Below are 23,136 nucleotides of genomic sequence, written 5' to 3'. Positions count from 1 at the left end.
TTTAAGAAAGATAATTTAATTTTTAAGGAAATCAACCACGATTAATTAAAACGAAAACCACATGTCATAAACTGATGTTTATGAGTTCCAGGAACAAGAGGACGTCCTACTGCCGTTACAATCGCTTCACAGTCACCAGGAACCCATTTCAGCGACGGGTGCGCGCCGACCACCATCCTGTCCAGTCCCACGAGCTCTGCTGTGCGACCGCCCCATCCGACTGGGTCTACTCAAGGAGGGTCACTGTCTTCCTGCGGGTGACCACGGCTCACAGGTAGGCACAGAGCCGCTCCAGCTGCCCCGGGTTTGCATTGCTCAGAAACAGCAGCTCCTGCTTCCCCTCCTCTGTGTGGGCTGCAATGGGGGCAACGCAGACATCGGGGGTTTTCTCCCGCAGCATTACGTTACCCAGGAAATTCTGTAGTCGGAGGCGACATGATCCAGACTGCATTCTGACCTAACTAGCACCCGTGGCACCTCACTTTTAGGTCCTTTATCCTAATAATAACTATTACGTTTTCTACTCGTAAATCCCTCCAATCCAGCACCTACCTCTCCCTCTGTTCCAAGAGTAGTATCTTCTGGACTTGAGGACTCTGCCAAATCCCCACCCCTTAGAAATGTCTCCACTGTGCTTCCAGCCCACGGGTCAGCAGCTTCACGCCCTCCCATTGCCTACCCCAACGACAGCTAATTCTGTTCCCTAGTGACGGGACAGCCTCCGCGCTTCCTCTCCACCCTATCCCCACCCCACCCCCAGCCCAGAACGTTTCATCTGCACACCCTGGGACAGGCCCAGCAAGGGTCTGGTTTCCTGCTGGGTGGCCTCTCACACTCAATTATTCCATGGGTATCCCAGCAAATGAGTCTCTCTATCGAAGTTTGTTGAATGATGAATAAATACAACAGGAACAAAATAGATAAAAACCAAAAAACAAAGGAAAAAATCCAGTAACAAGAGTGTGGCAGCCACCCAAACCAAATGCCTGGGCTTGGCGGGGGCCTTTCAGTATCTGAGCCTGGCCTGCTGCTGACATTAGGGAGAGACGGACGTCTTCCGTAAATCCAACCTCACTGACCATCTACTCAGCCAGAAAGGAGTCAAGATAAAGGGAAAAAAGCTGAGATACAAATTAAGTCTGCTGCCGAGCGAAGGCAACCAAGGCTGTGAGCCAGTGGGTTCCTCCTGAGAGCACAGGGCGGAAACTGACCTTTCTCATGCTGAAGCCAGCTGCTCTCCAAATAATACTGAATACAGCTTTCAAATTCTTTTGGGTTATAGTTGGAAACCAGGATGGGAATAAAGGGGTCCAGGGCATCAAATCCTTCCTGAAGAAAAAGGACAAAGATACAGTAATTGTTAAGTGACATCGGCAGAGATCCAGTTATTTAAACACTTTGAGGGCACGTGCTTCATTTTTCTGCTGCTCTAGTCCTCACTCAGGGTGCCTCACTCAGGGCGCCCCACTCAGGGCTCCCCACTCAGGGCACCCCCACTAGGGCGCCCCACTCAGGGCTCCTCAGGGTGCCTCACTCAGGACGCCCCTCCCAGGGCTCCTCACTCAGGGCGCCCCACTCAGGGCGCCCCGCACGGCGCTGCCTGCTGTGGTTCTAGTACTATGTACACGAGTACTATGTTTAAAAGGAGATGATGCTCGACGGGGTGCTCCTTGTTTATGTTTATATGTAAGCGTGTACATACGTATATACTTGAGTTTTTTACAGTTCTGACCTGAACAGTCAGCAACAGTTTTGACAGTTCATATATTCCAAACAGAAAATAAAACAAGGATGGAAAAGACCCTAAATGGAACAAAAACTGAAGCAGACAAATCAAACTGTACAGTAGCCCCCCCCTTACTGGCCGGGGGTGCATTCCAAGACCCTCAGGGGACGCCTGACACCTTGGATAGTACTGAGCCCTACAAATCCTGTGTTTTTTCCTCTACATACTCACCTTTTCACTTAAAGGAAGCACTTTACCGCTTCTCTTTGACATATCTGAATTGCCAGTGCTTTGGCGTCAGTGTTAATTAAAACGGGGTGACCAGAACACAAGCCCTGTGATACTGCGATAGCTGATGTGATGACCAAGAGGCTAAGTGACAAATGGGCAGGGAGCACAAGCAGCGTGGAGACACTGGACAACGGGGTGAGTCACATCCCAGGCTGGATGGAGCGAGAGACTGCATCACACTACTCAGAACGGTGTGCAGTATAAAACTTATGAATTACTTACTTCTGGAATTTTTCACTTAATATTTTCGGACCACAGTTGCCTATAGTGAACTCAAGTTGTGGAAAGCGAAACCACAGATAAGGAGCGACTGCTGTACTCACATCTCAAATTTCAAACATAATACTGAAGGGATGTGGGAAACGAACCCAAGTTAACTTCTGAGCAGAGTATTTGCACTAAAGGCCCTTAGGCTAAAGAGAAAAGCTTCTCTAAACAAATGCTGCCATCCAGTTCAAAGCTTCTTTTCTATAGCGTCAAGGCTTAGCAATTCTGAAACTGCTGTCACTGTAATCTAAGACTGAGCTGCTAAGGAAACGTGCTGTGGGTAATGAGCAGCTTCTTACTGTTGGAGGCGGGGGTTAGAACGCTGTGATGCTAGCCTGGGACACGCTGGTAACAGTGTGGCTGTGCACATGTAAACACACACGCACGCAGATGTTACATGTACTGGTCACTAGCTCTGCTGGGGGCCCAGAAGGGACACCCCCATAGCAGTGAGTACACCCAGCGAGCACTCCTGGTTCCTAACAGCATCTCCTCTGAAGCGAACCAAGGCTGACTCTAGAATGGGGCATGGGAAGTTCAAGGTGAGTCTGGAACATGGTCTTGTGCTCAAGAGAAAACAAGTACAGAAGGAATGATGGGTACTTGTTAAAAGGGCAGAGAAGCCAGCTGAAAAGGGCTCCTGCTGGCCAAATCTGACATGATGTAAGCCCCCAAATAAACAATGATAGAAAAGGTTACGCATTCACATGTCTGCGCTGAAACAAATACATAAGGGGAAAACAGCACAGAAAGCCAACTGATCACTTAGAAGAAATGGTGCAACTATATAGAAAATATCTATTTTGCAACTATCATAATAACTGATCTAGGGAAGAAATCAGCCATGGGTACTAAAGCTGGTCAGGTACATGGCAGAGTAACAGGACACTGGCCTAGTCTCAGAGCATCTCCATAAGGTACTTGCCGACTACAGAAGTAAACCAGGAACTTTGCTGAGGAGGAACCGGACCGGGGACACCTCGTGACTAAGTGGTCAGAGCTCACATGGCCAGTAATGAAGTGACACTGAGGAACCGTCCCAGAGGAAACGAGCTACAGAGACATGACTGCTGAAGGCAGCACATCGCCCAGGCCGTGTTCTGGACAGGACACCGGGATAACTGAAAAGTCAGCCTCAGCTCTACAGGCCGGTAAGAGAATGCCAGTGATGTCCTGACGTGATAACTGTGCGTGGCTAGAGGTCGGAAGAGTTTTGTTTTAGGAAGTACACGTGACTAGAGATAAAGAGGCATCATGTCTCAGGTTACTGTCACATAATTCAGAAATAAAAAGATGGGGAGGGCCGGCCGAGTGGCACGATGGTTAAGAACTGGTTTGGGACGCCAGAGGGCCCCGGTTCGGATCCCACATGGGGGCAAGTGACACTGCCCTCTACAGCTAAGATGCTGAACAACAGCTCAACCTGGAGCTGGGCTGCCATGAGTCGCCGGCAACGGCATAGGCTGCAGCTCCTGTGGCAGTGGGTTGCCATGGGCTACCGTGTGTAGCCAGCAGCCAGCGTGAGCGGCCAGCAGCCGCCGTGAGTGGCTGTCCAGAAGCCGGCGACTGATCTGCTTCACCGGGAAAGAGCGCAATGATGGTGCCAACTTGGACCAGTGAGGCAACATCCTCCACAACTAGACTGAAGAACAAAACGACAGCAACTTGTCTGTTCCCCTTCCCCCAATTCCCCAGCGCTGTTCCCATCCCCCCACTTCCAAATAAAAAAATCTTAAAAAAAAAAGATGGGGAGAGGAAGAATAAAGCGAATATGGTCGAGTACTAGGACTTCAGGAATCTGGGGGAAGTCGTATGGAATATGAGTTTTCTCCAAGTCTGAAATTAGGTCAGGATTCCTCAGACAGAATGACTATCTAAGGAAGACAAATTTCCCAGTGATCTGACCTTTCCCAGCAGCTCCTGAGGCAGGTAGGCTTTCCGGGGCTTAAAGAGAGAGCCAGTCTGGCTCAAAGTCAGCACAATGGCGCCTCCGCTCTGAAAGGAGAAAAAGCCACATTAGAAAAAGCTGAAAAAGATAGGAAAATGCACTTATATATTGTCTGCAGATTGCTTTATTTGCCAAACAGAGGTGTGGCGGTGTGGTCCAGCACAGCTGAATGACAACGAAACTGGGTCTTAGCTCTAGCTTTGGCTCCCGCAGTCAATTGCTACATAATCTTATATTTATCAAGATTTTTTCCAAGTTGATAAGAAGAAACAAAAACACTGTGAACAACTGCAAACAAAGTAATTACACCAATATTTAAGTAAAATTATTTTGAATAGCTTATTCCAGTTAAGTGGAAAGATTAGAAGCCAAGTACATAGGTTTTAAACTTGGTTAAGTTATGGGAATTAAATAAGATACAAGACATTTCTGTCCATAAAATATTAGCGATGAAGCAGTCCAATATTTGAAATGAGAGCGCACTTCTTTTGGAAATGTGTTAGCATCTCAGGTACTCACCCAGTCATTTCGCACCACTTTCCTCAGGTTGTAAGTAAGTGCCAGCTCCTCTGGGGCAATCTGCACATTGTCGGCGTGGGTGGGGGAAGGGGGAGGCGAAAAGCAGAGGCCATTACTTGCTTTGCCTGGATGCTCCCAGACAACCGAAAAGCCCTCACCTACTAAAGGTGTAACCTCAGTACTGAAGATGTAGCCTGAGAAGCTCACAGCTGCTGGCCCCGAAACTGGCAGCTTCTGGAGATTAAAAACAGTCCCCAAGGAGAAAACACCCACTGCCCCAAATACCCGCTGCTCCCTTGATGCTTCTGATCTCCTCTCCTTAGACCACAGAGCCTCGTTTTGAAAAGAAAGAGAAAAAACTGACAAAGAAAACAGCTTCTGCTGTCATGTGCTTTTCAAAATACTCTCCCTTAGTTTTCAATGGATGGCAGAATTAGCATCGCCTCCTACTGATGCTGTTTTCACTCTACATCTGAATTCAAATACTCCAAAAACATCTCTCACATCTACTGAGTCCCAACTGCGCATTCGGCGGCACCAGAAACCAGAGGACTCAGAAGAGACAAACACAGTTTTCCTACCAGGCTTTTATCTTCTCTCCTCAGTGTGGTCCTTCCCCAGAGAGCATTGACTCCATCCACTGCCACCAGGAGGCGAAAAGTACCCAGAGAACTTTGCCTCTTTAGCTCTTTGAGCACAATCCCCACGGCATCTGTGGCGTTCCTCACGCGCGTCACGCCCTGCAGGGGGACAGACAGTGTCTTGGCCTGTGTAACGGGCCTTCTCAGGCTGTGGCACGGCAGCGTCTTTTCCTACCTGCTCAACCACCTCTCCCAGAGGGCTGCCTTTCTCGGTGATGTCTCGCTTATTCCAGACGTACTTCTCTTGAATCTTTATCTAAAAACAAAATAAAAAAGCCAAAACTGGCTACTCAGCCGAAGGATGACCATCCCTAGCTGACAGGTAGCAGGTTAAGGTTGTTAGGAATAGTTTTAATCTATTTTTTAAGCCCTATCAGAGATCTCAGTATGGAAGTGAATGCTATCTAGCCCATTTCTGCCTGGAGCTTAAAAAAAATATATATCTGTTACATACGATTCTGACGAAAAAGGTCCAGGATCTTAGCACCTGCATTTTTAACAAGCTCCTCAGTGATTCTGATTTATATCTAGAGTTGAAAACCCCTGGCCTAGAGATCACATTCAAGAATCACTAGAGTAATGAGTAATTTTACCACTACATTTCTGGTTCTAAAAGTGGTCTCCCCTGGAGAAAATTTTGTAGTTGAAAACGTGCTTTAGAGGGTTTGAGGCCGTGACCTTGGAAAAGTCAATTAGTCTGGACTTCAATTTGCTGCCCACAAGAAATACAAAATGGTATAGTTCTCTCAACTATAACATTAGTTCTCTAGAGTCTACTGGTACTCAGGGCACAGGAGACAAAATCCATTTAAAGACTGTCCAGCAGCGAGCTACTGGGAGTATAGTCACCTGACTCAGGAAACGCTCATTTGCAGTTTTGAAATTCTTCAGCCAGATCGAAGCCTCTAAAGGTTGATCAAAGCGCTGTTTGTTGTAGGTGGACTGCAGGAGATCCCGGCAGTTTTTCACCCAAAGATGAGCTAAAAAGAGGCACAAGAAAACAAATTGTGTAGGAACGGACTTTATCCACATCAACATACTCTGTGCCTCCCTGAGTTATGGCAAAATACTCCCATGGGTATTTCTTAAAGCCTTCCTGTTTCCAGGCTTCCTTTTCTGTCTGGTCCGCCTTAAACATTATTATTTCGGTCAGTACACAAGGCGCACCGAGTGTGTGAAAGGTCGCGCCAACTTCCAGGCAGTTTGTAAAGACAGTCCGAAAACGTGGCTGCACACACAAGGAGGCACGTGTGCAAGTCCAAGAGTTAAGTTTTAAGATGCATGCTGACAGCTCTAGAACGCTGACAGCCAGCACCGTGTCAAAGGCGCTTATGGGCGGGCACTCGAGGCTGTTGACTGACAGCAGTAGAGCCTGTGATGACCTCTCAGGCAGGAGTTACACTTTCACATGTCAAAGTAAGGACTGCTGGGCCAGAGAACTTCATCCTATTCTCAAAAGGCTCCAGGAAGCTTTTAGCGGAATTTCTCCTTGTTGCATTTACTTCACCTCGCACGCTGCTTGTCAGTGATGTGACGAGGTTATGATGAGCTAGCTCTGGCCTCTGCACCTGGAGCCAAGGCCTCTCCGGTGGCCGTCAGGGCCCTGTTGCGTATGAAAGCCACATGCTACCACAGTGACAGGAGAACTAACCTGACAGTGGAGACGGAAGGGCTTACCATCTGGAATATGCAGTATCAGCCAGTCCTGTTTGGCACAGAAGTGAATAACATGGCAAAGACTGAGGGTTTTTCCTGTTCCCTTCTCCCCATCTAAAGCACTTGTTAAAGAAAATACGACCAGAAGCGACCTTCTCCTGTCAACAAGTAGTGCTCTTGCATGTCTTCTTTTCCCCGATCTGAGGGAGGAAGCACTTGCTCAGGACAGCCGGGCAGGCAGGAAAGGATACAGAGAACATATCGCACGGCCGGGTGAGCAAAATTGGTGTTTTTCAGGTGATGCAGAAGCTCTAGGGCTGGTTTCCTTACCATCAGGCAAGCTTCATTGAATGTCTTCACCTAACGCAAAGGGAAGGAGAAAGGAGTGAGGGCGTGGGACTTCCGGCCACGTCTCGGATGCACGGAGCCTACCATAGCAAGCAGGGCCTCGAGCTGCGTACGAGTTTAGTACGATTTTTGTATTTCTACAGCATATGAACTCTTCTCGTGATACTTTTCTAAGGAAAGTGTTAAATTCGTTTTTAACAACTACTTAAACGCCAAAGTTCCTAGAAATCTGTTGGGTAACACAAGGAAAAGAGCAGGATATTGTTTATTTATTTAAGAATATCTTGCCTGGCTCCCAAAAGGATTTTAAGTAAAGGCAGATAAACATGGGCTGAAAGTACTTATAGTAACAGCACTATTCACAGAAGATAATCAATAGGTGAATCTATCTGTTTTTTCAGACTCAAATTTCATCTTTTAATTTCCTGCTCATTTAACCCCGCCCCCTTGTGCTCACAGCTGGTGCGCCGGCCCTGCCCCCGCCCCCGCCCCATCCAAGCACCTGCTTTAGGTAGCGAGGTGGCAGGCCCTGGGGGAACAAGGCCTTCACGTCCGGGAGGGGGATGCTGTAGTGCTGGCCCTCGTGCTGCTGCTCGTGCTTGGCCTAGGAAACACAGGTGCGACAGGTGTAATGGGGCCACAGGCTGGGCGACAAAGACTTCGGAAACATGGGAAGGGCCCAACAGACCCCGTCGAAGACAATCGTGTCTCACAGCTGGAACAGGTGGCTTTCGTTTAGTAAAGTAGGCGTAAAGGGCTGGGCCTTGCCCCAGTCCTATATGTATATGAAGCCGCTGTCGCCGAATGATGGAGCCGGTTGCTCAGCAACAGTAAGCCCTAGCCGTGGAGGTAGCAGGCAATTCTTGCCATCTGGATTCTTCTATGCTGTGTATAGAGATGCTCCAGTCATGTGACAGCATCATCTGCATGCTGCTGTTTCCATAGAAACACCAATTGGCAGATAAAGGGACTACAATTACCGAGAAAGCTGAAGGACAATTCGATGACTTCATTCACTTGCTCTATTTCATTTTGTGCATGTGCAGGTAGGTGAACGGAAGAGGCAGAAATAAAGCATCCCTGTCGGGATGGTGTTGGGGGAACGAGTTGTTTTTTCCCCTCCCACATGCATAGTAGCGCATGGTAAGATGGGAAGACTCAGAAGGTAGGAACAGGAACAAAAAGGGAGAAAAAAGCTGTTGGTTTCCTCCACGTTGCATGAAGCACAGCCCTGACAACTGACTGCATTTATGAGAGGCAGCAAGGATGCTGGGAAGAAGAGGAGGATGCTGGGAAGGAGAAGAGAAATCGACACCCAGCCTAATGGGATCTGGGGTAGAAAATACAACACTGGATCCTGCTGGAACTCTCGCTTCTGCTGACAAACCTCACTTTAAGTGCTGGTCTTCTCAGCAAGTCATTAGTTCCCTCTCCAGAGCCCGGAAATCCACTTAGAAAGGTAGAAACAGCCCCAGACTGGTTATTAGAACAGGGTTCTCTCGCTGCCCCACAGTGATCTTTAGGACTCTGTCCCAGGGTTTGTTCATAAACTGGCTGACTCTGTAAATAGTTTGACTGGAACACAGCCATACCCGTGTGTCTATGTCAGAGCTAAGGAATTGTGACAGAGACCACTTTGACTCACAAGCTTAGAAGTTTACTATCTGGTCCTTTAAGGAAAAGTTTGCTGACCCATCTAACTTTAACTGCTGAAGAACTCATTTCCCAAGTTTTTACTACTGCCTACCCTGCCCAGCAACATCCTCGGTGGGAGCTGAGTTCAGTGGTGTGATTATAGTAGAAATGGGGACTGACCTGCCCGAGTGTCCCGTCATCACGGTATCGGACAGGGATGGGGCGGTCTGGGTCTCAGCATGCTGTCCTGGGTGCATCGTGTGACTATATGTAAATGTGTTTAGCTTCTCTGGGTTTTCGTTTTCCTTATATGTAAAATGACAGCAGCACTAATTATAAGCCCTGAACAACCCACATACACATGAGCAACTCACCGGGTCATTCTCACTGGTGCGGGAAATAGCTCTGGGCCTCTCAATTGAAACCTGGTTGTCCAGGTGAGCAGCAAGGCTTTGGGGTGCCTGGGTTCCCGTGTGCAAAAGATGTCCAGGGTCCAGCTATAAAAGAAATCATTTTAGTGTTTTGGAATTGTTAGCCTTTTTCTGCTTGCTACAACCCTGAGGTTCTAAGCCAGGTCTGCAACAGGGAAAGCTGTCACTAACATACATTTTAGTTTTATGTAAAGCGGATCCTTGTAATTTACAATTCTCTGTTCATCCTCTGCGTCTGTTCCGATGTTGTGTTGCTGTGTCAGGGCTCTGTGTCATGGGAAGGACAATTCCTTAGAGACTATTCGGGACCACAGCACAGCCATTACCAACCTAGCAGGACACTTCTTTTAATGGCTCCTGCCTACAGGGATGAATGGTGGCCAGTGCTGTGCAGTCATCAGGGGGTTAGTGCAGCGTTCCTGCAAGACAGGTACAAGTCCACCTCCACACCAAATGTCTTGTTAGCTGTGCCCTGGAGTAAAGAATTTATTGATAAAAGGAGGAAGGTGTGTGTAAAGCATCCAGACAAGTGAAAATAAACTTCTACAGGCAACTTGTGACCTGCACATGGAAACTGCTGAACTGGGGAGGGTCGGGATGGGGGCGATGATGATTCAGGAGACAGATCTGACAAATGCTAACTGGAGAACCCCCAAACTGAGCTTGAGGGCAGCTGGCCTTATGTAGAAGTGAAAAGACACCAGTTACAGGAGAAACTTCAGAGCGGGAGAACAGGAATGTGGGAGATGGCTGTAGGAAGGGAGTTGATTGATAGATCAATAGGTACCACGAAAGCTGCCGGTGTTTATCTTTAGTCTCACCAAGCCGCTTCACGGGCACAGAAATTGTGTATTGTATCACCCCTCACAACGCTTATGACCATTTAATCAGGAGACGCTGAACTCCATACCAGCTTTCTAACTGCTATCTTTACCTCTAAATCTTGGACTTTTCATCTTTCAGAGTCCAAAAGAGCTGTCCTCCCAAATAACAGGTTTAACCTTCATCTAATGAAAAAGCTTGGATGGCTTCCTACTGATGTCACCATAGCCCCAAATTCCTTTGCATGGAAATCATGACTTCCGCCTACCTCCCAATCTTGTTCCTGTGTGAACTCGTGGCCATTCGACCACACTAAAACATGTAATTTGCTTTTATGCCTCTATACTCCTGCTCATTCGACTTCAACTTCCCTCGCTCCCTTCTGAAGTCTTACTCATCCTTTAAGGCCCATCTCAAATGTCACATCCGCTGTGAAGATTGGCCTCCAGTCAAAAGTAATTACCTTTCCCTCTCCACTGATAGCACATTCAGCATTTTCACCTGGCCTTGAACTGCATTCATGGCTTTTGTTAATTCAGTACATATTCAATGCTAGGCAGTATAGTGTTTTACACACTATTTTTGAGCCAAGAATCCTGTTAGATAGGTAGAATATCATCGTGCCTGTTTTATGATGCGGGAAACCAAGGATGGGGGGAAATTAAGTAATCTTGCCTAAGGTTACAGAGCTGGTAGGTGGTGAAGCCAGAATTCAAATCCCAACTTTGTTTGACTCTAAAATCTCTCTTCTTTTGATCAGATCATGTTCCCTTATACACAAGTTTGTCTCCCGTTCTAGGCCACACACACTTGGAAGAGATCAAACTTTATTCATCTTTGGGTACCCTCCTCTTGGTACCTGACACCCACACATACTTGTGCCCTGGAATGAAGACTTTTCCGTTTGAGACACGTAATGGGGAGTGTGTGCAGCACCCAGCTAAGGGAAAGCAGCCTGCACACACACAACTCCATGAACTGCACACACAAACCTCTGAGCCAGAACTTGGAGATTTAACCTAACACAATAGAGTAAAGTAAGAGAGTTGTTCCAACTGTATCTGAGAACAGCAGACACCAGTGTTCATCAAATGTACAACTTCTCTACATTTCCCAGGCTCCCTTGTAGATGGACTGGGGTTATTTGATTAGTTCTGGTTCATGAGCTGTACGTAGAAATACAGGTGTCTTTTTGTAGTCCAAGCTGGCTAAGCGTGGAGGGATATACTCTTTCTTCCCTGCTGTGGCAACCTTCAACTCTACGTGCTGAGATTGCACCCCAAGATGAATGTCTGTCCACCCCCTCCCACATTTGCCTGCAAACCGCTTTGGAAATACAGCAACAGCAAAAACAGCACAAAGCATGTGCACACATTGTACAGTGTCATGTGCTGTGTTAGGCCTCTCAGCTCAGCCGAGCCATCCGAATAACACAGCTTAGTGGGTAGGACTCAATCTTCTCAGTGCCAGTGGAGAGAAAGCACCAGTCTAAAGAAAGCAGCAGCCGAGTGGAAAACTAAAGACCTTCAAGGGCCACGAGGTGGTGCTGTTTCTACAAGAATCCTGACTCTGGTTAACTGCTTTTTGCAGCCCATTAAGAGCTAGCAAAATGGATTCCTTACTTCTTACAGCGTTAAATGTGGCATCACCGGCTCGTTTCGTTTCCAGGGAAAACAGCCATATGTACAGCTGCCTCTGCATAGTTCCAGAGTGAACACCACGTAATTCCTGAAAGAATGGTGTTCACAAGCCAACCACAGTTACTCTAAACCGTCTACAAAAAGCACAAATTTCTCACGGACATCTCTGCAGTTTGGACTCATGCAAGCATCATCTGCCACTAAAGAAAGTTTAGCCTTTCATGTAATCAGTTGGGGCCAGAATCCATCCCTCTGTTGACCGTTGCTTTTTTATTTTTCATTTTATAATGGGTTATTTTACGTACATAAGTATATGGTGAACCCTGTAGTGAGAGGGGCTGCTTTTCTAGGAAATCAAATCTGTAACTAAACGATCAGATGGAAGTGACTAAGCCCTTCTGGCTGCATTCTCATCTGAGGACTCGGCTCTGGGAGGATTTCCTCTGGGTCCTACTGATCCCGGTTAGGTGCTCGGGCTGGGTGCTGTAATAGCACCAACAGTGACAATCGTTTCTTCATGATCCTACAACTGGATTTGAGGTCCTGGAGAACATGGACCCGAAAATGCAATACAGCACAGCGGTCATGGCCACAGGCTAAATCAGACAGACCTGCTGTCTAGTTTGGGCTCTGCCTGTTACCTTAGGCAAGTTACGTGGCTTTCTAATCCTCAATTTCTGCATCTGCGAAACAAAGATATTATCTACTTGATGGGTTGGTCATGAGAATTTAAAGAAATCAAGCACTGACCCAGTGCCTGGCATACAATGAATGCCCAACAAATAGTACTAACCATTAGTGAAATGAGTCACCTTAAAATCCTGAGTACATGCCATATGGAAGGTACTAAAAAACTATTTGCTAGATAAATGAAAGAATGAAGTAAAGCAACAGGATGTTTTCTTCATATATGATTTTATTATTTTATTCAACTATCAGATGCTAAAGTTTTAAATTGGCAACATATTTTCCTTTCAAATACTACATTAAGGGATGATAATTATTAGTCCAACTAGAGAATATTGAAAAAATTTAATAAAGATAACTGCGATCCAGCTCTTTATTTATTTTTTTAAATGTTAATTATGCTATGATATGCTGAGTTCTCAAGCACAGCTGTCTACTGAGACCTATTACTTGCAGGTTTTTAAGGCAGCTCGGAGTGAAGGCCATGGGCAGAAAAATGGAATTGTGGCTGTTCCTTTGAGTGTGAACTTGTAACTGAAAGCTCTAGTCAGCTGAGGTCCTCCAGAGCATTTGATTCTGGGTCTAATAAATCCATCTAAAAACAGAATGTACAAAGCGTTTAGGTGAGTTAGGACTCACCTTGTGGACCCTGGAGATGAGCCTTGTCATTCCTTTCAGCATTGTCCCTCCCTGCAAGCGTAAAAAAGAGAAAAGGTCAGCCAGAACTGGGAAACGATGATCTGCACAATGGATTAGTACCTGGAATATATAAAGAACGCCTACAAACTAATTTAAAAAATTAGAAGACACAAACAGACATTTCACAGAAATGTTAATACAAATGGCTAGTAAACCCATGAAAAAGTTTTCATTCTCATTACAAATCAAGGAAATGTAAATTAAAACCATCACAGTGAGACCATTCATAGCCACTATATTGGGAAAAACGAAAAGGTCAGACAACAGCAAATGGTAAGGAGGCTGTGAAGTGCTGGGAATCACAGACCTGGAGGTGGTCTTGGCCACCACGACACAGTCCCCCAGTGCCCAACACCAACCAATATTCATCTTTACCTGGCACCTCACCCACCTGATACCTAGCCCTACCTGGCACCTAGTGCCTGTATCTGAGCAGCTCAATTTTCTTAGTTCTTGTCATCCTCCCCCTACTTCAACTAACTGAACTCCCTGCCCCCAACACTGTCTAAACACTGGGACCCTCACAGATTGCTGCTGGGACTGTAAAATGGTGCAGCCACTTTGGAAAACGGTCTGGCAGTTCCTTGAAAGGTTAAACATGGCCTTACCAAATGACCCAGCCATTTCGCTCCTCGTTACAACCCAGGAGAAATGAGCACATATGTACACTCAAAACCGTGGGCACGAGTGCTCACAGCAGCATTATTCATGACAGCAAAAATGTGGAAACAACCCCAGTGTCCACCAACTGACGATGATAAACAACGTGCACGTGGCCATATAACGAGTGTTATTCAGTGACAGTGAGAAATGAAGTTCTGATACCTGCTACGACATGTGTGAATTTTTTTTTTTTTTAGCTGAGCCATCTTGCCACGTGTTGGCGGCTCAGCGGCAGCTCAGCTCGGGCTGTGAATCAAACCGGGGACCCTGTTGCTCAGAGCTCAAACTCTTGAGCGAGCTCTTAACCAACTGAGCCACTCGGCCGGCCCCGACATGTGTGAATCTTTAAACAAGGGAAAGAAAGAAGTCTGTCACAGAAGACCATAAGTAGTATAATCCTAATTATAGGAAATGTCCACAATAGGCAAATCTACTGAGATAGAAAATTAGATTAGTGTTTGCCAGGGGCTGGGGGAGGGGAGAATGGAGACTACTGATTGGGTTCTTTGGGGGGGTGACTAAAATGTTCTAAAATTAGATAGTGATGGTTACACAACTCTGTGACTATACTAAAAATCCACCTAATTGTACACTTGAAAGACCCTGCATTTTATAGTATGAATCTCAATAAAGCTGGTATTTAAAAATGTTGCCACTTAGCCGTATTGAAACAGCAGCCATAGCAGAAGCTAACATGACTGATGACTACACTGCCAGACAATGAGCTGCATACACAAGCTTCATGTTGTCTTCACAGCATCCTGTGAAGCACTGTGTGAGCTGCTGCTGCATAACAAACCACCCCGAACTCGGGCTTAAAACAGTAACCGTTCCTTAGGCTCCAAGTCTGCGGCCCAGGCCGGTTAGTTCTTTTGCTCTGGGCCAGGCCTGGTTATCTCTGCCACGCTTCCTCGTGCATCTGAGGTTAGCTGGCTGCTCAAGGCTGGCCCCAGTGGGGCTGACTGATTCTGCGCCACGCTGAGTCTCAGCCTCTAGCAGTGTGTCCTGGACTTGTCATTGTAGCGGTGGCAGAGGTCCAAGGGCTGAGATGACTTAGGACCTCTGCAAACATGGCTCAGAACCAGCAGTTCTCCTGTCACCTTCTAGAACAGCCTAGTGTTGGCCAACCCAGCTTCAAAGGGGGAAAGGAGACTTTCCACTTTATGGGATGAGCGGCAAAAGCACCGTTTTTCCAACGTGGAAACTGTTAGAAAATGAAGACGTCTGGATGTAAACATGGTTACTGGACTTAAGAGCTACATTCCTCATTGTTACACCACATTTCTTCCTAGGTGGCCCCAATCTTTCATTTGTGCAGCTATTTGTTGATGTTGATCTTCGCTAAGAAAAAATGAATTATTAAAATTCATTTTATTAATTTTCAACCTTATTTCAGTTTGCTGACATTTTATTAATAATTTTTTATAACTTCACGATTTTAAACATTTAGTTATAAAAGTTAACCAATGAGAACCAAAAGTTGTTTCGATGAAGTTTTAAATCAGAAATGATGAAACAGAGTTTCAGTTTCATATCAGTTTCAGTATCAAATGAATTTTGGCTTTTATTTTGTATGTACAATATTAGAAATCTTGTAACACAGATAAGTAGTTGCAAGTGGTAACCATTTGTGATAGCAGGTTTTTTATTTTACTTTTAAAAACTTTACATCAGCAGAGTTGCAAAGACAGTCTCAAGAACTTCCCTGCACCTCTCACTTAGCTTCCCTGACGTTACTGCCTTGTGTAACCCCAGCACAATGATCAGTTAAGAAGTTAATATTGTAACAGTACCATCAACTAGGCTCCAGACTTTATTTAGATTTCCCCAACTTCTCTGCTAATGTCTTCTTTCTGTATAGGATCCTGCATATGGAAATCTTTTGTTTTTTGAAAACTATCACATACATTATTACCTACCTTTTAAAATTTTTGTGAAAATGATAAATTTGAGAAATATATCCTATGATGTCATTCAAGTAACAATTAACAGGATACAGTTACCGGAAGAGATCTGCAGCCTAGATCAGTGGTTCTCAACTTGGCTGCACATAAGAAACATCTGGGTATAATTAAAACTTCTGATGCCCAGACTGCATCTCAGACCAGTTAAATTACAATCTCTGGTAGTGAGTGAGATGCAGACATCGGTACTTTTCCAAGTTCCCTAGTTGATTCCAATGTGCAGCCAAGCATGAGAAGAACCACAGCATAGATGTCAGTGGTTAAGGGAATTTCAAGCCATTTAACTAACATATAGTCTTTGGGTATGGTTATTCAACCAATTAAACATTCAGTGCATATTTCTCCAAAAAGCTACGTGAGACTGTCAAACGCATTACTTTAATGAAGACATGATATATACATAATGGCACTACTCTGATTTATCGTTTTAGGAATTCTGACAAAAAGGATGTATTATTAGTCTGCCATGACTTTTCTCTACTGATGTCATTTCCTGATGATCAGTAATTCTTTTTCCAAATAGGTGGTTCTCAACTGAGGCAATTTTGCCCCCTATGGGGCATCTGGCAACGCCTGGAAGCATTTTTAGGTGTCATGACTTGGGGGAGTGGTGCTGCTGGCACCTGGTGTGAAGAGGCCAGGGCTTCGCTAAACATCCTGCAAGGCCCAGGAGAGGCTCCCACAGCCGTCACCCAGCCCCGTGTCTGTCACAGTGCCGTGTCTGTCACAGTGCCGAGGCTGACAAAGATTGTTCTAAATCGTGAGCCATGCAGCAAAAATTTGGTTCATGGAGACTGATCTCATTGCTTTCACAATTTCAGTTAGAAAACACAGAATTTGTTATACTGCATTTTACAATCCTCATTCTGTCTCCCCAAGTTTGGATTCCTAGAGCAGCATCAGGGCTACAGAAGTAAAGAGGTTTCTCTGAAACCCACTGATTATGACAAACTTCAACCCCTTGCAAACTTCTCCAAGCTCTCGGTGTCACACCGCTGGTGTTTCTGCTAGAAACAATGAGCACTTACTCTCCAAATGAAAAGGGGAGCAACTGACAGTGAATGTACACTCACTCTTCTAACGGGGAACGCAGAGGAGGAAGGAAATGCAAGGGACTCCGACTGCTTCCTAATCTAGAGGATGTTCTGGATATTGCTCAATAAACTAAACCTAGAAAGTTCCTCAACAAGTTGACTCCAGACTGGTGAAACAAATGAGGGCTCTAAAGGATTCACAAGAGGCGTGTTGAGTGTACACACGTGCCCTGGGTCCACACCCTAAATTTTAGGGCTCAGTGATACATCGGTCCATCTGTACATTTGGATGATAATGGTTCTGGTGTGGAGATACATAGGCGCTAAAGACAGACACAAAGAAAAAGATCTGCATAAAACAATCTGATCTACTGTGCTAGTGTTGCAGGTAATTTTCTTCCTTGATTTTTATTTTTAATGTTATTCACAATAGAATATTAGTGATATTAATAGTTTCTATATTAAAAACTGTCCCAACTTCAATAAGGTGTCCATATTAAAAAGTTTTTATGAGGGCCGGCCGAGTGGCGCGTTGGTTAAGAGCTGGCTTGGGACGCCAGCTCTGAGCAGCAGGGCCCCGGTTCGGATCCCACATGAAGGCCAGTGACGCTGCCCTCTACAGCTAAGATGCTGAACAACAGCTCGACCTGGAGCTGGGCTGCTGAGTCACCAGTGACGGCGTAGGCTGCAGTGGACTGCCATAAGCTACCGTGAGTGGCTGGCAGCCGGCGTGAGCTGCCAAGAGCCGCTGTGAGCGGCCGGCGACCAATCTGCCTCACCCGGAAAGAGCACAATGATAATACCAACATGGGCCAGTGAAGTGACGTCCTCCACAACTAGACTGAAGAACAGAAAGACAGCAACTTGTCTGTTCCCCTTCCCCGTTTCCCCAATGCTGTTCCCATCCCCCAATTCCCCAATAAAACCTTAAAAAAAAAAGTTTTTATGAGACCTAAGCAAAACCATTTTTATAGTGACTAATAAAAACATAGGGGTCCCTATGTATATTAGATTACTCAATTGCAACACTGTTTCTAGTATTAAAAGAATGTGAAGAACCTAAATATCTGTCAATAGTGGATAAGCAGCATATCCATACAATGGAACATCATGCCGCTGTTTAATTAATTTTTAAAAGAAATTTTATTGGGGGACAGTGTGTTTTTTCCAGGACCCATCAGCTCCAAGTCAAGTAGCTGTTTCAATTCAGTTGTGGAGGGCACAGCTCCTTGGCCCATGTGGGAATTGAACCGGCAACCCCGGTGTTATGAGCCTGTGCTCTAACCGTCACTGGTTGCCCCCATGCCACTGTTTAAAAACAAAACAACCCCAAAGCAATCTGGGTACTAATGAGGAAAAATCTCCAATTAAAAAAAAAAAAGCAGACAGTGTATATAGCAAGCTATAATTTGTGTAAAAAAAAAGGCAAAATATATCCAATTTGTTTGTAAAAAGGTAAACATTTTCAATAACATACAAAAATTTGTAATACTGGTTACCTTTAGAGAGAAGAAATGGGTCCCTATGGGGACAGGAAAAGAGAGAGAGTGGTGTCTTCAGTAAATTTTGAATTCTGAACTGGGTTGCTATTACCCAGGCAAAGAGTACATTTTTAAAAATTAAATCAACAACCCCCTAGTGAATCTTTTAAAGCTACAAGTAATTATTCTGTATGAATATTTCTGTATGTATATTTCTCTATATAGGAAACGCTGATGCATCAAATTGTGTTATAGTGGGTCCCCATTTCCAATCACACGTCTAAGCCTACCTCTAGGATATCTGAGAAACGCATTGGTTTCCCAGGTGAGTACCTTTCACATAACATTCTCTAAAGCAGCAGTTCTCAACCTGTGGGTCGCGACCCCTTTGGGGGTTGAATGACCCTTTCACAGGGGTCGCCTAAGACCATCGGAAAACAAAAAGATATTTACATTACGATTCATAACAGTAGCAAAATTGCAGTTATAGAGTAGCAATGAAAATAATTTTATGGGTGGGGGTCACCCCAACATGAGGAACTGTATCAAGGGGTCGCGGCATTAGGAAGGTTGAGAACCGCTGCTCTATAGGAAAAGATAACACTGTTTTAAGCTTGTAAACGTCTTTTTTCTCTCGGAGCCCAGGTTTCCTATCTGTAAAACAAGGGCATGAACTAGTGTTTTCCAGACATTTTTCTCCCTCTGGGAATAGAACTTCTACCAAACGAAGAGCAATTTCTAATACTGACATGGACAGGAGATCAAAGGGCTGTGCTGGGACAGGTAGGGTAAGGAGCACATGCTGCCCCAGCTACTACATACTGAAGCACACTGGAAAAAATCTAAGGCTCCAAAAAACCCAAGTCACCATGACAACAATAGCTAACATTTACTGAACACTTTCTATATGTCAGGCAGACCTCAAAGTGCTTTATGTGAATTAACTCATTTCATTTTCACAACAATCCTTTGGTGTAGGTGATATGATTATATCTAATCACAGACAAGGAAACAGAGCGGCAAGAATGCCAGAATTTCAAAGCATGGACTCCACCATCTAACTGCTGGGACTTGAAACCTGGCTCTGCTACTTAACAGGTGTGTAACCTTGAGCGAGTTACTTAACATCATGTGTCTGTTTCCTCATGTCTCAAATGGACATAATGGTAGTATCTAAATATAGGATTGTTATAAGGACTGAATGACTTATAACATCAGTTTATTACTACTACTAAGTTTCTACCCCAGTTTACACAGCTACCAAGTAGAAGAGCAGGGTTTTGAACCCAGGCAGTCTGGAGTGTACTTTTCTACTTTGCTAAAAGGCAGTGGTCTGAAGTATGAGTTTATATAGCCTTGGTACCCAAACAAAAATTACACAGTTCTTCCCTTGTTAAATAGAAAAATTTTCACAGACTATTATGCTTATATAACATTTACCCTTAACTTGTCCAGTGTCAAGTCAATCCTGATGATATTCCAGTAAGTTTAATCTTTAAAAATTTCTTTTAACATTTGAACCCTTATTTTAAAAGTTGGTATTGAAGAGCTTTTCCTATTTATCTGTTTTGCAATTAGTCAACATCCCAGCAAGGAAGCACCATGAAATAAATGTTTGATTGCTTCTGTTCCAGTGGGGACGTCGGAGGGCAGCTCAGCTAAGGCTGCTGCTGGACAGCAGCATCAGAGCCCAGCTGTCTGTATACAGCTGAGGACTGAGGCCAGACGCCTAGCAATACAGAAACACAGGCAGACCTGGAGATACTGCAGGTGTGGTCTAGACCACCGTGATCAAGCGAGTGAGTGGAATTCATTGGAATCCATTTGTAAAAAACACACACCACCTATGAAGCGCAATAAGTGAGGCGTGATACAAGAAGGTGTCCTGTATTGGGAATTTAAGCAGCTTTGTTCAGTGCCTATCACTGTTCTCAGAGAAAAGTTTCAGTTAAACCACACCCTTATTTAAATGAAAGCACAAATAATCCAAGACACAGAAGTGTAGAGGTTAGTCAGGATTTGTCTCAGCTTTCTATGTTAATTTCTTAACACTGCTGTAACAAATTACCACAAACTAAGTGGAATAAAACAATACAAATCTGTCATCTTATAGGTCTGTGTTTAGAAGTCCAAAAATCAGTGTCTACAGGGCTGTTTTCTCTCTGGAGGCGCTAGCAGAGAATGTGTGTTTTTATTTTTTTTAGGTTTTTAAATTTTTATTTATTTTTTGTTTCTTTTTTTAGCTGAGCCATACTGCCACCTGTTGGCCTCTCAGTGGCAGCTCAGCTCGGGCCGGGAATTGAACCGGCAACCTTGTTGCTCAGAGCTCACACTCTTGAGTGAGCTCTTAGCCAACTGAGCCACTCAGCCGGCCTCTACTTTTTTAATTTTTAGAGGCTGCTTTTTCATCTTCAAAGCCTGCACTAGCTGGTCAAGTCTGTGTCATATTGCATCACTCTGACAGGGGCTCTTGTCTCCTCCCATCTTTTCAGAACTCTTATAATTACAATGGGCCTATCAGCTAATCCAGGATAATCTCCCTATTGTAAGGTTTAGTTGATTAGCAACCTCAATTCCATCTGCATCTTTAATTCCTTCTCGCTATGTAACATCACATGTTCACAGGTTCCAGGGATTAGGATGTGGACTTTTTTGGAGGAACCATTACTTTGTCTTCCATACCTTCCTTGGTTCAAATAATTCAGCGTCCATTCATTTAATACTATAATGTATTCAAAATATTGAGCACCAAATGTATTTTGGTCTCTGGTAGACAGTGGGGCACACTTAGCTGACAAATCATGTGTGCAGTTACTAAAAGCTAGCTGAAGGCAGAGACCGTAAGTAACTTTCTTTACATATGGTGTAGCTGGAATCCAATTAGAAGTGGTTTTTTCTTTGTAGCATATGCAATTATGTTGCTGATGAGAAATTTTACTATGAAGGCAATATGGTCTAGTGAAATGATTTTAAGAGACAGACAAACTCCACTCTAAAGTTAATGGACTTCTCTGAGCCTCAGGCTTCTCATCTGTAAAACGGGGATAAAGATGATCTATTTCTAAGTGTTTATTACAAGGATTCAACAGGAACACACGTTCTCCTGGCATGGTATTCCACCAAGGTGAACTCGTTTCCTTCTCATGTTTTAAGTAACTAACATTCATTTCAACATTTCCATGATTCGCTTTGCACCAGACCGTAAAATATAAAAGAAACGTGTTGGTAGGGTAACTTTTTAACATGGACACCTTATTGAAGCTTGGACAGTTTTTAATACATAAACAATATTAATATCACTAATATTGTACTACTGTGAATAAAATTAAAAACATGTTGGTAGAATAACTCACTTGCATACATAACACAATTAAAGAAATATCAATGTTAACCTAAATGGGCTCCCAGAAAGAGCTGGGACTTCAAGACACAGGAAAAGCAAATACATAGGGAATTAAAACTGATTTCCTCGTTCCCTTAAAAAAAACCAAAGCAAGCAAACAAAACCTGATGCATATGTTGAAATAAGGTAAGGGGTACATTTAGGAGTGTCTGCTTGAACTTTAGAGCTGACTAGGCCTTTGCGATCAATCTAGCATGGTGATTTTCAAACTATTCCCTCATCCCTAGAAGTCCACAGACGTTGAAGGAATGGGAAACGCAAGTCGATCCCTTCCTTAATTTATTGTTTTGCCCTTTGGGTGAAACGAAAAACTACTAGGTAAACTTTGGGGTTTCCTATGTATTTTAATAGTCCATAGTTCTCCTGATTCCAATCATCTCTGTAACTGTTCAAACAGAGTTTTGGGAAACAGAAATCTGATAGGCCTAGTTTTGCATTCTTTTATTAGTGATTTGGAGGAATAGGACACAAACTACCAATTACACCCACAACCCTTGTGAACAGCAACAGTAGTGTGAACGATAACGTAATAGTCGGCGCTTAATTGTGCCCAGGAGCTAATTCTACTTTACATATTATTATTTCACACACCAACCCTGAAGGCAGATTTGGAGTTAATTAATTTTTTATGTCCAGTTTTTCCTTTCTGGTTGATAAAGAACTAAGAAAAATAACTTTCTGAAGGACACACGAGACACGGAAGATCGAGCCCAGAACTGAACTGGAAATGCATGGCTTCTTGCTTCTCTACCATCAGGCTGCCTCATGAGGTTAAAAATGCACCGTCCATCCACGAGGAGTGAGTAGTGCGCAAAAACATCGCGTATAGACAGTGGCGTGAAATTCGAAAAACCTAAGCTGGGTAAAAAAAAACAAGCAAGCAAGCCGACCACCGCGCCGGGTCTTCCTTGGGTCCCAAGTCCGCGACGCTGAGCCCGAAGGCAGCCCCCCGGGAGGGTCGGCGGTCCCACCGGCCTCCTCCCTGCGCCCCGGAGGTCCGAGTCCCGCTCCTTCCCCGCACCGGCGCCACGCCCGTGCCGGCCCATCCCCTCACCGAGAGTCGCGGGCCAGGCCTCCGGACGCGGTGAACGGCAGACGCCCCAAGGGCCGGCTCCTCAGCGCTCGGCCCACGACGGAGAGGCGAGCTCGGCCCGAGCGGCAGGAAGGACTCAACGCGCAGCCGCCGCGGCCTCCAACCACCGCCCGGCGGAGGGGCGCCGGGCCGTCCGCGACCCGCTCGGCGGCCCGTGGGCGGAGGGGGCGGCGAGCCGGCCGGCGCGG

General features: G+C 45.1%; 1 protein-coding gene across 6 annotated transcripts in view; it reads right to left on the bottom strand.

The window, feature by feature from the left end:
* DAP3 (death associated protein 3) overlaps positions 1-23,136 on the bottom strand; it is a 24,443-nt gene continuing 1,307 nt past the window's right edge. For 3 of the 6 annotated variants that reach the window (XM_019662509.1, XM_019662510.1, XM_019662512.1), the window contains exons 2-13: positions 13,251-13,301; positions 9,406-9,528; positions 7,899-8,000; positions 7,300-7,408; positions 7,070-7,162; positions 6,242-6,372; positions 5,568-5,648; positions 5,333-5,491; positions 4,752-4,811; positions 4,190-4,279; positions 1,212-1,329; positions 1-354 (exon numbers count right to left, since the gene is read on the bottom strand). In XM_019662509.1, coding sequence (XP_019518054.1) covers positions 269-354; positions 1,212-1,329; positions 4,190-4,279; positions 4,752-4,811; positions 5,333-5,491; positions 5,568-5,648; positions 6,242-6,372; positions 7,070-7,162; positions 7,300-7,408; positions 7,899-8,000; positions 9,406-9,528; positions 13,251-13,301 — 1,203 coding nt within the window. In that variant the 3' untranslated portion in view covers positions 1-268. Of the gene's footprint in view, positions 419-1,211; positions 1,330-4,189; positions 4,280-4,751; positions 4,812-5,332; positions 5,492-5,567; positions 5,649-6,241; positions 6,373-7,069; positions 7,163-7,299; positions 7,409-7,898; positions 8,001-9,405; positions 9,529-13,250; positions 13,302-22,909; positions 23,119-23,136 lie in introns of those variants that run through there. The other 3 variants (XM_019662513.1, XM_019662514.1, XM_019662511.1) reach the window with 3 other exon arrangements.

The sequence above is a fragment of the Hipposideros armiger genome, unplaced genomic scaffold (genome assembly GCF_001890085.2).
Source record: "Hipposideros armiger isolate ML-2016 unplaced genomic scaffold, ASM189008v1 scaffold_378, whole genome shotgun sequence".
Classification (NCBI taxonomy): Eukaryota; Metazoa; Chordata; class Mammalia; order Chiroptera; family Hipposideridae; genus Hipposideros; species Hipposideros armiger.
Note: the sequence above shows the minus strand (reverse complement) of the source record. Positions and strands in the feature narration are given on the sequence as shown.